The 14586-nt window shown below is 42.2% G+C and overlaps 1 protein-coding gene across 1 annotated transcript in view; it reads right to left on the bottom strand.

Moving 5' to 3' along the window:
• Positions 1-14586, bottom strand: part of WDR59 (WD repeat domain 59) — an 84025-nt gene that overhangs the window by 16339 nt on the left and 53100 nt on the right. The window contains exons 18-19 of the mRNA XM_028092901.2: positions 10426-10579; positions 1102-1235 (exon numbers count right to left, since the gene is read on the bottom strand). Of these exons, the coding sequence (XP_027948702.1) occupies positions 1102-1235; positions 10426-10579 (288 nt within the window). The remainder of the gene's footprint in view (positions 1-1101; positions 1236-10425; positions 10580-14586) is intronic.

Consider the following 14586-nt stretch of genomic DNA (forward strand, 5'->3'; position numbering starts at 1 on the left):
ACCCCAAATGTCAATTTGGCAACTGGTTTTTCTGTGGATTTCCCCAGGCTTAACGGTTGAATAAAAAGGAATTCAAATATGTGCAACACTGTGGTTTCTAACACAAAGAGTGGTGTGCTGTGTATGTATTACAAAATAAACACTTTTTGTTATGTGTTCCAGTTCAAGAAGAAGGCCAGCCTCTGTATGCCTGTCACTCTTCTCCCAACTCCCTACAACCAAAGTGGCTCTGCTTTTAACTATTTTACAAATAGGTATGGAAAGCAGAATTCTGAGGCCCCCTCCCACCACACATCTAATATAATCCCCTCCCTTCAATTATGGGTGATACCAGTGAATACTGATGGGCTATCACACCCAAGATTAGGTTATTAATCAGTCTGCTGTGAATGTGTCAAAAGGGAGATTATTTTAGGTGGGCCTGACCTAATCAGGTGAGAACTTAGAAAGAAAGTGAAGCATCAGAGAGAAACTCCTGCTGGTCTTGAAGATGAAAATCAACGAGTTCTATGTCTTCAAGGAATTAAATTCTGCTAACAACCTGAATGAGCTTGGAAGAGGACTCTGAGCACTGGATAAGACCACTACCTGGCTACCTCTACAATTTCAGCCTGGTGAGACCTGAGCAAGGACCCAGCTAAGCCATGCCTGGCCCTTGACCCATGGAAACCGAGATAGATAATAAATGTATGTTATTTTAAGCTGCTAAGTTTGTGGTACCTTGTTATGCAGCAATAGAAAGCTCATATGCTGGTCTCCTCCTAAAACTTCTTCTGAAGAAAGGGTTCCAATACTTATTTTTTTTTAGGGAGAGAGAGAAAGAGACACACAGAGAGTGAGTGTGCACAGGGTGGGGGTGCAGGGAGAGGGAGACAAAATCTCAAGGAGGCTCCACACCCAGCACGGAGCCCGACACAGGGCTTGAACTCACGACCCTGAGATCATGACCTGAGCCAAAATCAAGAGCCAATCGCTTAACCGACAGAGCCACCCAGGCTCCCCAAAAGGGTTCCAATACTTTAATATTTTTAAAGTACTTTTAAAAAAAGAAACAAAACCACATGCATTATGATGACTGTGTGATAAGTATGGCAGACTTACATGTACAGTTCTCCCAGTGATTTGTGAACAGGAAGAAGGCATGCAGTGTCCTGGATGATAACTTTCCCAGCAGCCTTGATTGGTCGATTCCCAGAGTCCGATCCTTCACGCTTGCTTTTCCATCTCCTGGATTTCTGGGGGAGATGACGAGATATAACTAATGGGGACTTTGATGAGTGGAAACCTACAGTCGCAGAGCACATCAGAGTTGGGTCATTGGTTATTTGCAGAGACTTTGCATTACATCATGCCCACAATTAAATGAATCAGCATCTGTAGAAAATAAAAGGATGGCAAAGGGCATTGAGCTCTTGGTTCCAAAATCCTAACAGGAAAATATGCACCTACTGCAGTGCTACAGACATTGTACAGGTGCCCAAAAATAGATACCTTGAATCTAGAATTAAAAAAAAAAAAAAAAAAAGAAAAGAAAGAAGAGCAGGTAAATAAGTTAGTAAAGACCACAAAAATGTGGGAGAAGAGCAACTTTTAAGGTTGGGATCAGCCTTAGGTTCAAAGTTCTTGCCTGAAACTAATCAAAGGTTTTTTTTCTTCTCAGACAGCTTTAATAGGATTTGTTGAAAATTTAATTCAGACACAGCAGTGTGGGCTCTGCAAACCTTAATCTGTGGCAGGCAGACCAAGAAACTTAGCAGCTCAAGGAGAATTACCCGGTTTTTCCTAGCAGACTTGAATTACTTCTCAAAGTGATCATTTTAGAATGTCAGAAATACTTGAGCAGAGGGACCTGGGTAACGGACACGGAAGATCATGAGCAACTGTCCTATTTCCCCAGAGCCTCCCCTACAAAGGAGCCTGTGTGTGGGAAATGAGAGATGTCCCGGAAAGGGAGAATTATCAGCATAGCCCCATCTGGTATCTTCAAAATGACAACCAGCTGAGGGAACAATATTCTATTTTATTTTATTGCTGGAAGTTAAAAAGGGGGCCACCAAAGTGATTCAACTCAGGGGGGAGGTGACATACTTATTAACATAGTTGCTAGGGAAGGGACCTGCAATCTGGAGTCAGAAAACCAAGGTATGCTGGTCTTATTACCACCTGTGCTGGTTCAGTGTGACCCTGGGTGAGCTCCTTATTTGCTATGAACTTAGTCTCATGTCATCCTCTTTGCTCACCGATAACTATGCCTCAGGATGAGCTCCTTTCCAATCTTGCAAGTCTAATAAGGCCACAATGAAAAGGTGAGAGTGCAGACTGAAAATGTACAATTAAAACAAATCTGTAGTGATTATAAATGCATTATAAGCCCTCAGGAGTTCAGATTAGATCATTACTTATATTACTCACAAATAATTCATTTTCCGCTAGTGATTTTTCTACACCCTTCCATTCATTAGTCATGGTCTATAGTTAGTCGCTTCTGACCAGTGATGTCCCATCTAATCCCCAAAGGTGTCCACGGCATGGAACTTCCTATGGGCTCAGTAAGGGTTATGGAACCTACTAGATCCAGGACACCTGGACTCGGTTCGTGGCAGATGAAGTTTAGCTGAGGTCTCTGAACTGTTTATCATAATTTGTAAATACATGTGCTACATTATCAATTTGGAACTTTGACCCAGTGGATCTTAGGCAGCAATTGAGTTACTTTGTGCTCTTTATTCATACACATCATTACTATCAATACAAGAGAAGCCCTGTCTACTACTGTCTGGCAGCCCTTCGATTCTTGATTTGTGCTGGCTAGTTTCTAAAGAATTATGTACACACTCACAAAAATACTAGCCTTTTAGCCACAAATATCCTGATGAGGATGCAAGTAAGGGGAAAATGGGCTAAAGAGCAAACAGCCTGTCAGAATGGACTGGAGCCAGGCGGTGTTAACCAGCACAGGACAGATGTTGTCCATGTGCGTGAAATAATTTGACGTGACTGGTTGTGGCTAGGGTAATTTTGTGGGCATCTACCAGGCAGTGACTGGAACAGCACAGTGTGGTGAATTGGAACAGGGAGGGTGTTAAGTACACAAACTTTTTCATCCAGGTTTCCAGGAGTTTAAAAATTCCAGGAAACAACACCCGTAGGTCCTACATAATTGAATATCTCAAATGAGATTTGGGGTACTGGATTTAAAAAGTAAGAAAGAAACAAAAGGAAAAGATCCGACACTAAAAAAATTCCACCTGGAATGGAATATGATCCATCTCATTGGTTTTCTGTGTCGGGTGGAAGGCTTCTAAAACACTGTTCCAGGCAGACACTCTGGCTTGTTGTTACAAGAGAAAATGAGCAGTGTTTGAACAACTGGGCACTTCACTACAGCTCCATGTAACTAAAAGGTGGAAATAAATGGAGGCCTCATGAGGGATGGGGTCTACTAGCTTTCAGACCACACTGAAAACCACCACAATGTCCATCTTTTTAAGCAAACTTAATGAAAGCAAAATATTAAGGCCCGTGTGCCAAAAGTGGTCCCTTTGCATACAGACTAGCTCATTTAAAAATGTTTTTCCTAGCAGACATGAATTATTTCTGAAAGTGATCATTTTAGAATGTCAAAAATACTTGAGCAGAAGGATCTGGGTAATGGACATGGAAGATCATGAGCAACTGTCCTATTTCCCCACAGCCTCACCTTCAAATGGCCACAGATGGTCTTATATGTGGGAATTGAAAGATGTCTCGGACACAAGTCCAAGCGTATAAATGTATGACTTAGGATTTACAGATTTGCCTGTTATTATGAACAACAGGAGCTCCCGCTCGGGGCCGTTTCCTCTCTGCGAGCGTGGGCACTACCTCGGCTCTGAAAGAGGGGCTGCTGCTTCCATTTCACAAATGAGAATGTGAGTCTTACTTGAGGCCACACTCCTAAGAGCTGAGATTTGAACACAGGCTGTCAGGCTGCTAAGCCCGTCCTTATTAACCTGCTTTCGAGTGCATGATTTTGGATTAAAAAGAAAAAAAAAAGCCCTAAGACTAAGCTATCTGTTACTATGTAAACAGTTTGGCCCATTTTTAAATGGATCCATTTCTGCATATGAGGAGATCAACATCTGATGGTATCAGGCCTGTCTGACACCCGTCTCTACAACTGCTCTCATTTCACTTCTCTGCCAAGTATCCCGAGCACATCCGGAGCAGCGTGCGGAATACCAGCAGAGACAAGAGGCAGCCATGGCTACTGGCTTCATGTGGGGCTCACCGGGCTCACACCCAGACACTGTATTTCAGGCCAGGCTCAAGAGCCTGACCCTCACACTGTGTTTCATCCCCTTTCTGGGTGTGGGAGGGGTAGGCACATTCAGAGGGAAGAGAATGGAGTCCAAAGAGATGCCTTAGGACTCTTTCCTCTGCCCGTCTGTGGTCCTTGGTTACAGAGATGGGGAGAAACAAACCCGTGGGAGTCATCAATAGGTACTTAATGAAAATGTCCAAGACAGTGGACTTGGACAATTTTCTGTAATCATCCTTCACTGAATTATGGAAATCACAGCCTGGATTTCCTGGGACTTGCTTGGCAACTTCTTGAGACAGCAGGCTTCTAGGTGGTTTCGCCGATCCGTTCTGATGTATAGGCAATGTGTGGTAGAAACTCACTAAGCTGCCTCTGAGCTTGTAACAGGAGGTTTGCCACCACTGGATCACCCTAACCACAGCTGCCACCAAGCCTCAAACTATAAAAGCAATTATGGGACAGCACTGTGCATTCATTTAATCCAGCAAGGAATAACTGCAAAACATTATCAAAAATCTATAAGGGGTCATAGAAGAGTTTTGTTTTTTCTATTTAGTGGTTGGTGGTTTTTAAATACGAAGTACCTCCCCTTCAGGCTAGAGGGGTCTCCCAGTACTCCAGTCTCGTGACTAATTATTCTGGGGATGCAAATATAACAAGGCTGCCTAAATAAACACATGCTCAATCCCCAATCAGATGTCAGGGCCTTAGGTCCTTGCTGCTCCCGAATGAGCAAAGATAACTTTTCTACAGCAAAAAGGGTTCATGTGCCATCCACACTTCCCCACGACTTCTTTTTCCCTTACATCTTGCTGGTGATCTGAGGACTCTCTCATCTGTGCAACTGTCAGGTGACAGAACAGCGACACACCAGGCTGAGGCGTGGCTGAACGTTCCCGGTGAGGGGAGGGCACTCTGGCCTAAAAGCCCCCGAAACCTCCTGCATTGCTCCAGTCCCACTCTGACGGGCTTCAATGTGGGTGCTTTTCTGTGCAGTAGGATCAGTCCCTCTGGGAGGCAAAGGGCTCTGTGTTTCTCTTAGGTCTTCTCAATGCCCCATCATAGGAAATGCCCCTTCCCCACAGATTTCGTAAGCAGGGATTGAGGGAAGAGAGACAAAACGAGACAGACAATTATCACATGATGAGCACCGGGATGCTCCTCTGAACATACCAAGAAGGCGTTCATGGAATCATAGGAAGGAGGACAGGGAGGAAAGGGCTGGGGGGGAGGGGGAGGCATTGGTGCGAATAGCACTGAAAGACAACCAATATAGCCAGCTTGCGACTGTACCACCAGTGTTACTGCTACAATCGGAGGCAACATCAATGCCAATAAATGGGTTAAATGTAAAAACAGCCCAAGAATAAGCCACCAACTGCTTCGCAGCAACCCCACCAACAATGCAAAATCAGCAGAGTGGGCAGTGAGTCAACATGAGTTCCTATTTCAATAGCAGCAGGAGCAGAGACTTCTGGAAATCAGTGGAAATCCAGCAGTCGGGTTGGCTGGGACAGGCTTTTTGAGGAAAGGCAGCCACGTTGGCTCTGCCCGCAAGTTGTCAGCAGCAGTGGTACGTGCTAATCAGGGCTCCTGATTTCAACTGGGTTCGATATGAAAAGGCTATAAGACTATTCCCCGAAAAATTTTTTACACTGAATAAAATTTACAAAAAAGCCACAAGGCTGCCTTGCACAGCCCAAGGCCACCTTGGCACTACTGAAACATGAAGGGGGTGGGAGAGGAAGACAGAAGAGGGGGGGTGGCCAACAGGAATGAGGAAGAGAGAAAGAAAAGCAAGAGAGGATGTCCACAGCAGAGGTTTCATTGCAATGCAAAATACTGATGGCAAGGAAAAAATTGTTCCAGAAAGTTCCTGAACGATTAAAAACTAGCTTATGCATCATGCCAACGAAGCAGGTGAGCACTTCCCTCTTTGAACTAGACCAAGACGATAAAAACAGAGAGACAAAATGGTGGAAGCCTCTTATATCTTCCTCTGCTTCACCCCATGCCAAAGGTAGGCTTTTGAAAGCTCCAGGAAATTATACAAATACTCCAAATGAAATCAGGTGAGCTAAAGGCTTACAGTTGGGGTTCTTTCCAAGAAACCCAGTGTTTGGCTTCATTTTCAAAGAAGCCCATTCACAATCCTTAACGGTCTCAGTATTCACCCATTTGAAACTGGATGAAACAAGGAGGAAGTCCTTGCCTGACTCCCAAGAGTGAAAAATTTATTGTGCTGGTCCTGAAAACCAGCCAGCCTGTCACTCAGGTTCCTCAAAGCCAGGCAGGTGGCATTTTATTCTTGGGCCTTTGGGCAGACAGGATTAGTCAAGGAGAGCATTTGCACAGCGCACAGTACCGGGAAGTCGTTAATTGCTTGTATGGACCAACGTCGCCGGGCAGAGCGAGGAGACATCTGTGCGTGAAAACGTTACACCCAGGAGGAGGGAAGAAAAACACCAAGAAAATTAAAAGGGAAAAATATAGAATAAAATGAAAGCTTCCCACACATCTGATGGATTAAAAGGTACCACAATTTACTGCAAAATCGGGTTTGAACGACTAAAAATCTAAACCTCAGCACAGCAATATTTGGATTCCCTCACCTCCCTCCCGACCCATTGCTCTCCCAACCCAGCTTCAGTGTCATCGTTCTTCAGTTTGAAACACATCTCAAGATATAAGGAGGCCGAGGTCAATGTCGGTGTACTCTACGGAGGATCGCAGGGCAAGTTGAGAAATGGGTGGAGGGTCTCCCCTCCCCATCAAGAGCACATCTATGTGCGAGAAGATTCTCATTCCTAAAAAGGAAAAAGTTCTTTGGTAGACTTGACACCCAACTGTTTCTGGTCTGTGGTTTGGTGGGCACTGGGGAAAGTGGAAGCCTTGACCTCAGGGCTGCAGGGCTATTTTCAGAGTGATGGGTAAGCAAGCGTGCATGAGAAATGGAGGGAACGAGGGAGCAAGGCTGAAGAGCTGCCCTCCTGAGGGCACTGGCTAACAACATGAGCATCAGTGTGAAACTGGGGCCGAAAAGCATTGTTTATGGAAATCAGAAATTATTCTATTAACTTCAAGACCGCCTCAGTTATTTACATTAGAGCTATTTTAGTGACATAAACTGAAGCACGGGAACAAAATTTTAGAAATGTTTATAGGCCAAGGCCTAATGTTTATCACAAGTTCTGGGTCTTCTGATTTGCCCTAGGAATAAACAGTATTTTGTCAACTATTATGAGTTGGTCCAGTTACCAAATGAACGCTAGCATCTCTCCTGCTTTCTAACTTCCTATGAAATTTGATAGTTGGTTTTTATTGTTGTTGTTTTTTTAGGTCTCTCACATTTTTAAGTATTTAGCAACGAACCTTGGAATTCCATCTGGAGAACATTTGGGTGAATATAATAATATGACCTAAGTAGGGCAAGTTAAAAATACATAAAAACAAGAGAAACAAACGGTAAAATCCCCACTGGTTCCATAAAGCGTCTTATAATCTCCAAAACACTCTATAATTCCTTCACTGCTATACTTTAACGCAGTTATATTCTTTTCCTTGACTCTTACTCATTTAACGATCTCAAGGGTAGAGATCTGAAAGAGAATAAAAATATGTAGGGGAAAAACTGGGGCTGAAAATAAAGACTTAAGCACAGAGAAATGTGGCAATCTGGAATCATTTTAAGAACAAAAGTAATAAAAGTGGTATTATTTGATATGTCAAACTAGATACCTAAGGATAAGAAAATACTCCTTGAGGGATAAAACTGTATCGACCTCTAGGAGGAAGGAAGATGGCCTCTATACGATACCATGGCCCCATTTCATTTCCCTGACTCCCCCACCCCCGCCCTGTGCCTCAAGTAATGGGATGGACATGAACAAGGTTCAAGGAGAGATGAATTTATTTCAGATTCATCACAAAATGACTCACTTGTTTAACTTCTTATGAGGCTGAACCACATGAAACTTTCTGAGATTAAAAATGGTCAAGTATGAGGGCGCCTGGGTAGCTCAGATAGTTAGGCAACTGCCTTTGGGTCAGGTCATGATCCCAGGGTCCTGGGATCGAGCCCCGCATCGGGCTCCCTGCTCGGTGGGAAGCCTGCTTCTCCCTCTCCCACTCCCCCTGCTTGTGTTCCTGCTCTCGCTGTCTCTGTCTCTGTCAAATAAATAAATAAAATCTTTAATAAATAAATAAATAAATAAATAAATAAATAAAGTATCAGTAATTTCATAGGATTTCACCTAATAACTACGACATGTCACCCACTGAGATGTGCTTTCCTCCCGAGAGCTTCCACGGTTCTTAGAATGTTCTATTTCTTGGCCTGTGTGACTGTGAATTGACTGAATTATATACTTATGATTTGTGAACTTTTCTGTACGTATATTACACAGAAATACAAACGTTTCATATAAAATTACAAGTGTCTGCCCCCATTTTATATGGCCAGTCTCTGAAATAAAACTTAAAGATCACTTAATATATGAGGTCATCTTAAGGGACTATAATAGCCTGTTTTCTGTGGAGAAGCTGTATATTGGGAGTCATCCCAAAGTGAGGTATCACATCCTTCCCCTCCTCCCCAGCGGATCCTGTCTGATAAAAGGTCATTATCTATGTGCCTTTGGTCCCTCTTTATGATTATGGTGTTTATGGTAAAAGAAGCCAGACCATGAAAAACATGTACGTAAGTAAGGCTTTACAAATGCTTTTGCATTAGGAGAGGTCCCATCGTGGAACTGGGGTTATTTTGCCTAGGCATGGCCTTTCTGCACTGTCAGAGTCAAAATGCTAGTCCACCTATTTTCCCAATCCAAACCCAAGCAGGAGTAACACATGACATGACTCAGAGGGGGATTCAGAACTGTCTCTGACTAAAAGATCTCCTCAGCCTGGCCCTGATGCTAAAGAAAATTCCCCCATTTACCCAACCATGAATTTGTTTGACTATTATGCCAATAAAATGCCTACTAGCTTGCTTAGAGGGGAAGAACACCTAAAAATTTGGAATGTAAAGGACTTGGGAAGATAACAGGGCCCCGAGGGGCACAATTCTGTCAGAGAGGTGAAGAAGAGGACCGCAGAACGGCAACAGTCACTGTCCCCATTCAACGGAGTGGTTCTGTCCAAGGCTGATCCTGTCTCAAGCATCAGTTCCTGCTGCTCGTTTCAGTCACATACCAACTCTAAAACTACACAAAGTCAGAGGTGTCCAACTACCAGTGTGAACCAAGGCTAGAGACTACATTGCAATCGGAGTGCAGACACCTCTAACACTTGCTGGAAATTGGGTTTTTATTTAAAATAACTCAATTTTTTAAAAAACACATTTCAGTGATAGTCAATCCACCATTTCTCAATTAGTTGGGGACAGCAACAAAGAATTCCTAAGGACTGAGGTGGTTAATAGCTTGGTGGTAGCTGTGTTTAAGACATCACGTCAGTCCAAAGGCAGTTTAAACCAGCCTCTCAATCGGACAACACAGAAAGAGTTCTTAGAAGCACTCCTACGCTCTGCCAACATTCTCCATGGTGTCGTCACCAAAGGCTTCTGACAGCTTGATATAGTAGGTCAGGGATGAGGCGCTGCCGGAGAGCCCAGGAGCCCAGGACAGGCTCTGGTGACTTTCCCGTAAGCTCTTCCGTTCAGCTGGGCACTTCGGTGCGGATTTAGTAAGAGCGTAAGACCCCTCCGAGATCAACTAAAACTTCTCACCGCTATGACGTTCTAAACACATTGAGACCCCAAGTCTTCAGAAGCACCCCTTAACTTGGTGACAAACATCAGAACACCAAGGAAGATCTGCAGCTAAATTATCCTACCTGAAACAGTGGGAATCTCCTTAACAAGTCAGGGGAACAAGGATAGGGTTAAGTGGGGAGTGACAAGTACGGACCGTAAGAACCAACCCATCCCTCCACACACACCATTCACAGTAGTTAAAACCAACTGGAAGGAACAAAGCAAAGGTCCTTCTTGAACAAACTAATTTTGAAAGTTAAAGACTACAGGGGGATTACTAACCCAGCTGCTTTGCATAGCGGGCAGGGAGACAAAGAACAAAAATCCAGAAGGAATAAGAATCGAAGGCCATGGCTCTGCTGCTTACCCGCTCCTTATAGTAGAAGGAGCTGATGGAGACTTGCTCCTTCTCACTGCGAGTGGGGCTCCCGCTGTATAAACGAAGGTTCCCAGGGGCCTCCGTGCGGATCTTCATGGGCGCAATCAAGCCAGTATGATAAGCAGACAAGGCTGACAGAGACCTGTGGTTGAAAACGCAGAATTATCCATACTGGCTATAGTCTTTTCATATTTCTTTTTTTTTTTTTAAGATTTTATTTATTTATCAGAGAGAGAGACAGAGGCAGGCAGAGGGAGAAGCAGGCTCCTTGCTTAGCAAGGAGCCTGATGTGGGACTCGATCCCAGGACCCTGGGATCATGACCTGAGCCAAAGGCAGACGCTTAACCGACTGAGCCACCCAGGCGTCCCAGTCTTTCCATATTTCCAAGTAGTGTCACTCTTAAGCACGTGATGAAACCAAGAGAAAAGATGGGGAAAATGGGGGGAAAAAAGGAAACAAAAAACAAAATGAACTTATAAAACAGAATGCTTTGCTTTGCTTTGTCTGCAAAAGCAGAGAATACTTCTGACTGTATACATAGAAAATTCAAAGGAATCTGCAAACTAGTAGAGCTAATAAGTGAATTTAAATAGGAGACCAATCTATAAAAATCTACTTATTTCTATATATTAGAAACAAACGTTTGGAAATAAACATTTAAAAAATTTCATTTATAATAGCATCAAATACCTAGAAACAAATTTAAAATGTGCATTGAAAATACAAAATACAAAATATTGCTGAGAAATTAAAGAAGACTCAAAACAATAGATATATACCATGTTAGGGGATTGGAAGATTCCATATTATTGTCAAAGTGTCCGTTTTCTCCAAACTGATCTACAGAGTCAACACATTTCCAACCAAAATATGAATAGGCTTTTTTTTCTTTGTAGAAACCAATAAGCCATTTCATATTTTTACAGGAATGCAAAAGACCTAGAGCAGCCAACATAATCCTGAAGAATAATAAAGTTGGAGGACACACCCTAGCAGATTTGAAGACCTACTATATAAAAGCTACATTAAGAGGATAGTGTTGGCATACAGAGAAACCAATAGATGAAAGGGGAAAAAAAAAACCAGACTCCAGAAACAGACCCACAAACATAGGGTCAACTGATTTTCAACAATGTATCAATGCAATTTTTTTAAAAGATTTTATTTATTTACTTATTTGAGAGAAAGAGAGCATAAGTGAGGGGAGGGACAGAGGGAGAGGGAGAAGCAGACTCCCCACTAAACAGGGAACCCAACCCAGGGCTTGATCCGAGTACCCCGGGATCATGACCTGAGCCAAAGGCAGACGCTTAACAGACTGAACCATCAGCGTCCCAATGCAATTTTTTTTAAATCAATGCAAATTCAATGAGAAAAGTCAAATTTTTTCCATAAATGGTGCTGGAACAATTATGTATCTCTACTGAAAAAAGTGAGCTTAGGCCCCTATTTCACATCATACACAAAAATTAATTTGAGATTGACTACAGGCCTTAAATAAGGAGTCTAAAACCATAAATTTTTAAAAGAAAATGGAAGAATATTTTTGTGACCTTAGGTAGGCTAAGATTGTTTTTCTACAACACAAAGACACTAACCATTAAATTTTTAAAGTGACAGGTTGGACTTCATCAAAATTAAAAACTTCTGTTTATCAAAAATCATTAGGGAAGGAGAAAGACAAGCAACAGATTAAGAGAAAATCGATACATACTTCAAGCAAAGGATTTACAACCAGAATAAAAAACAACCACAAATAAATAATAAGGAACACAGTCCTAAAGAAATGGGCAAAATACTTGAACAGGCATATCACAAAAGAAGATACCCAAATGGTCAACGAGCACACAAAAGCTGCCCAACATCACTAGTCATCACCAGGATGAGATACCACATACCCACCACAATGGCTGAAGTTGAAAAGACTGAAAACACCAAATTTTGGAGAGAATGTGGAGCAACCAGAACTCTGAAACATTGCTGGTAAGATGGCACAACCACTGGGGACAGATTTTTTGGCAATGCTAAAAACAAAAATCATACATACACCTAACCTAGGACCCAAGGATTCTAGTCCTTGGGTAGAGAAATTAATATACATGGAAAAAAAAAAAAGACCTGAATGTATAGATCTACTAATAATAGCCCGAAACTGGAAATAATCCAAATATTCCTGAAGAGGAGAATGATAAAACAAACTGTATTATTTCATACAGTGGAACCACTGACATATACAACTATATGGATCCATTTCAAAAACATTAAGTTGGGGGCGCCTGGGTGGCCCAGTCGGTTAAGCATCTGCATTTGGCTCAGATCATGATCTCAGGGTCCTGGGATCCAGCCCCATGCCAGGATCCTTGTTCAGCGGGAAGCCTGCTTCTCCCTCTCCCTCTCCATCTGCCCCACCCCCCACTCATTCTCTCTTTCTCAAATAAAATCCCAAAACCAAAACATTAAGTTGAACAAAATACGTAAGACATAAAATAGCACACACTGCATGATGTTCTATTTAGATGAAGCTCAAGCACAGGCAAAACTAAAACTACAATGATGGAAGTCACAAGACTGGTTTACTCTGGGTGAAAGGACAGGGAACCCTTGCTCTGTATCTTGGTCTGGGTGCTGGTCATCAAGGTATACATTTCAAATTCGTGTACTGTAAATTATACCTCAATAAAATGCTGTTCTGATCCAAAGCCCAGATACACATATTCTTGTTTCCCTTTGAGAGTAGGCGATTGTTTTTTAGTACAATCTTTCAAATAAAGAACCCAAAGTAGCATATGGGGTCTCTGACACTTAACTCCCTAGTCCTGTTGGCCAAGGTCTCATCTGCCTAGGTTACTGCAGAGATTGACAGACTCTCAGGACAGCAGTTCAATCTCCTTTCTTTCCTGTAAATATGCTGATTATATTACATCCAGCACACCCAGGTGTTTGCAGTGGGAAGGCTTCCGTGTTATCCTGGCTGCCCCACCGCAGAACCAGAAGTCTATCATATATAACTGATAACATTTAAGCTTAAAAAACCAGTGGTATAGGGGAGGTTGTGCATGTGTGGGTTCAGAGATGTATACTAGAACTCTCTGGACTTTCCACTCAATTTTGCTATATGCTTAAAACTGTTCTAAAACATAAAATTGATTAATGAAGAAAAAAACCCTTTACTATATGACCCAGCAATTCCACTCCTACATATATACCTGAGAGAAATGAAAATCTAGGCCCTCACAAAAACTTACAAATGCTCATAGCAGCATCATTCATAATAGCCAAAAAGAGGAAATAACCCAAACATCTACTGACTGATGAATAAATAAAGAAAATGTGGCATATACATATGATAGAATATTATCTGGCAATTAAAAGAAAGGAAGTTCTGACACATGCTACATGTATGAGCATTGAAAACATTACACTAAGCGAAGAAGCCAGTCACAAAGGACCACATAACTATATGATTCTATTTATACAAAATGCCCAGAATAGGCGAATTTATGCGCAGCCATCACTATAGTCAGTTCTAGAACATTTTTAATGACCCCCCAAAGAAACTGCATCCCCCAGCTGTCAACACTCCCAAGTCCCCCATTCCTCCAGGGCTGGGTAAACACTATCTACCTTCTGTCTGTATCTGTGAATATACAACAAGCCACTGAATTATTTTAAATGGGTCAACTATATACTATGTGACTTATATCTCAATAAAACAGTAAAAACATAAAAAAAACAAAAACAAGAACAAAAAATACAACCAGTAGTAGTAATAGGAAACACAGAGCAATGTGCCAGGCATGGTTCTAAATGCTTCTCAGGGATTAACACATTTAATCTTCCCAGCAGCTGAAGGAGGTAGGTGCCACTATCATCCCCAAGTTATTGTTGAGGAAACTCAAGCACAGTTTAGTAACTTGCCTACAGTCACAGAACAGCAGGACCAAGATGGGGACCCCGTGGCTTGGCTCCAAAGTCCATATTCCCATTTGTTACTTTAGATTGCCTCTTAAAAACAGAACAAAACAAATAAACCAAAAACCCACACACAGAAAAATAATGGAGACCAGACAGAAAGCATATTAAATTGCTAACAGTGACTCGCCAAGGAAAAGGAAAGCTTTCAAATTTTATTTTTTTAAAGACCTTT

The sequence above is a fragment of the Eumetopias jubatus genome, unplaced genomic scaffold, assembly GCF_037043125.1.
Source record: "Eumetopias jubatus isolate StellerSeaLion01/CBP00866 unplaced genomic scaffold, mEumJub1_p1.0 scaffold_10, whole genome shotgun sequence".
NCBI classification, from domain to species: Eukaryota; Metazoa; Chordata; class Mammalia; order Carnivora; family Otariidae; genus Eumetopias; species Eumetopias jubatus.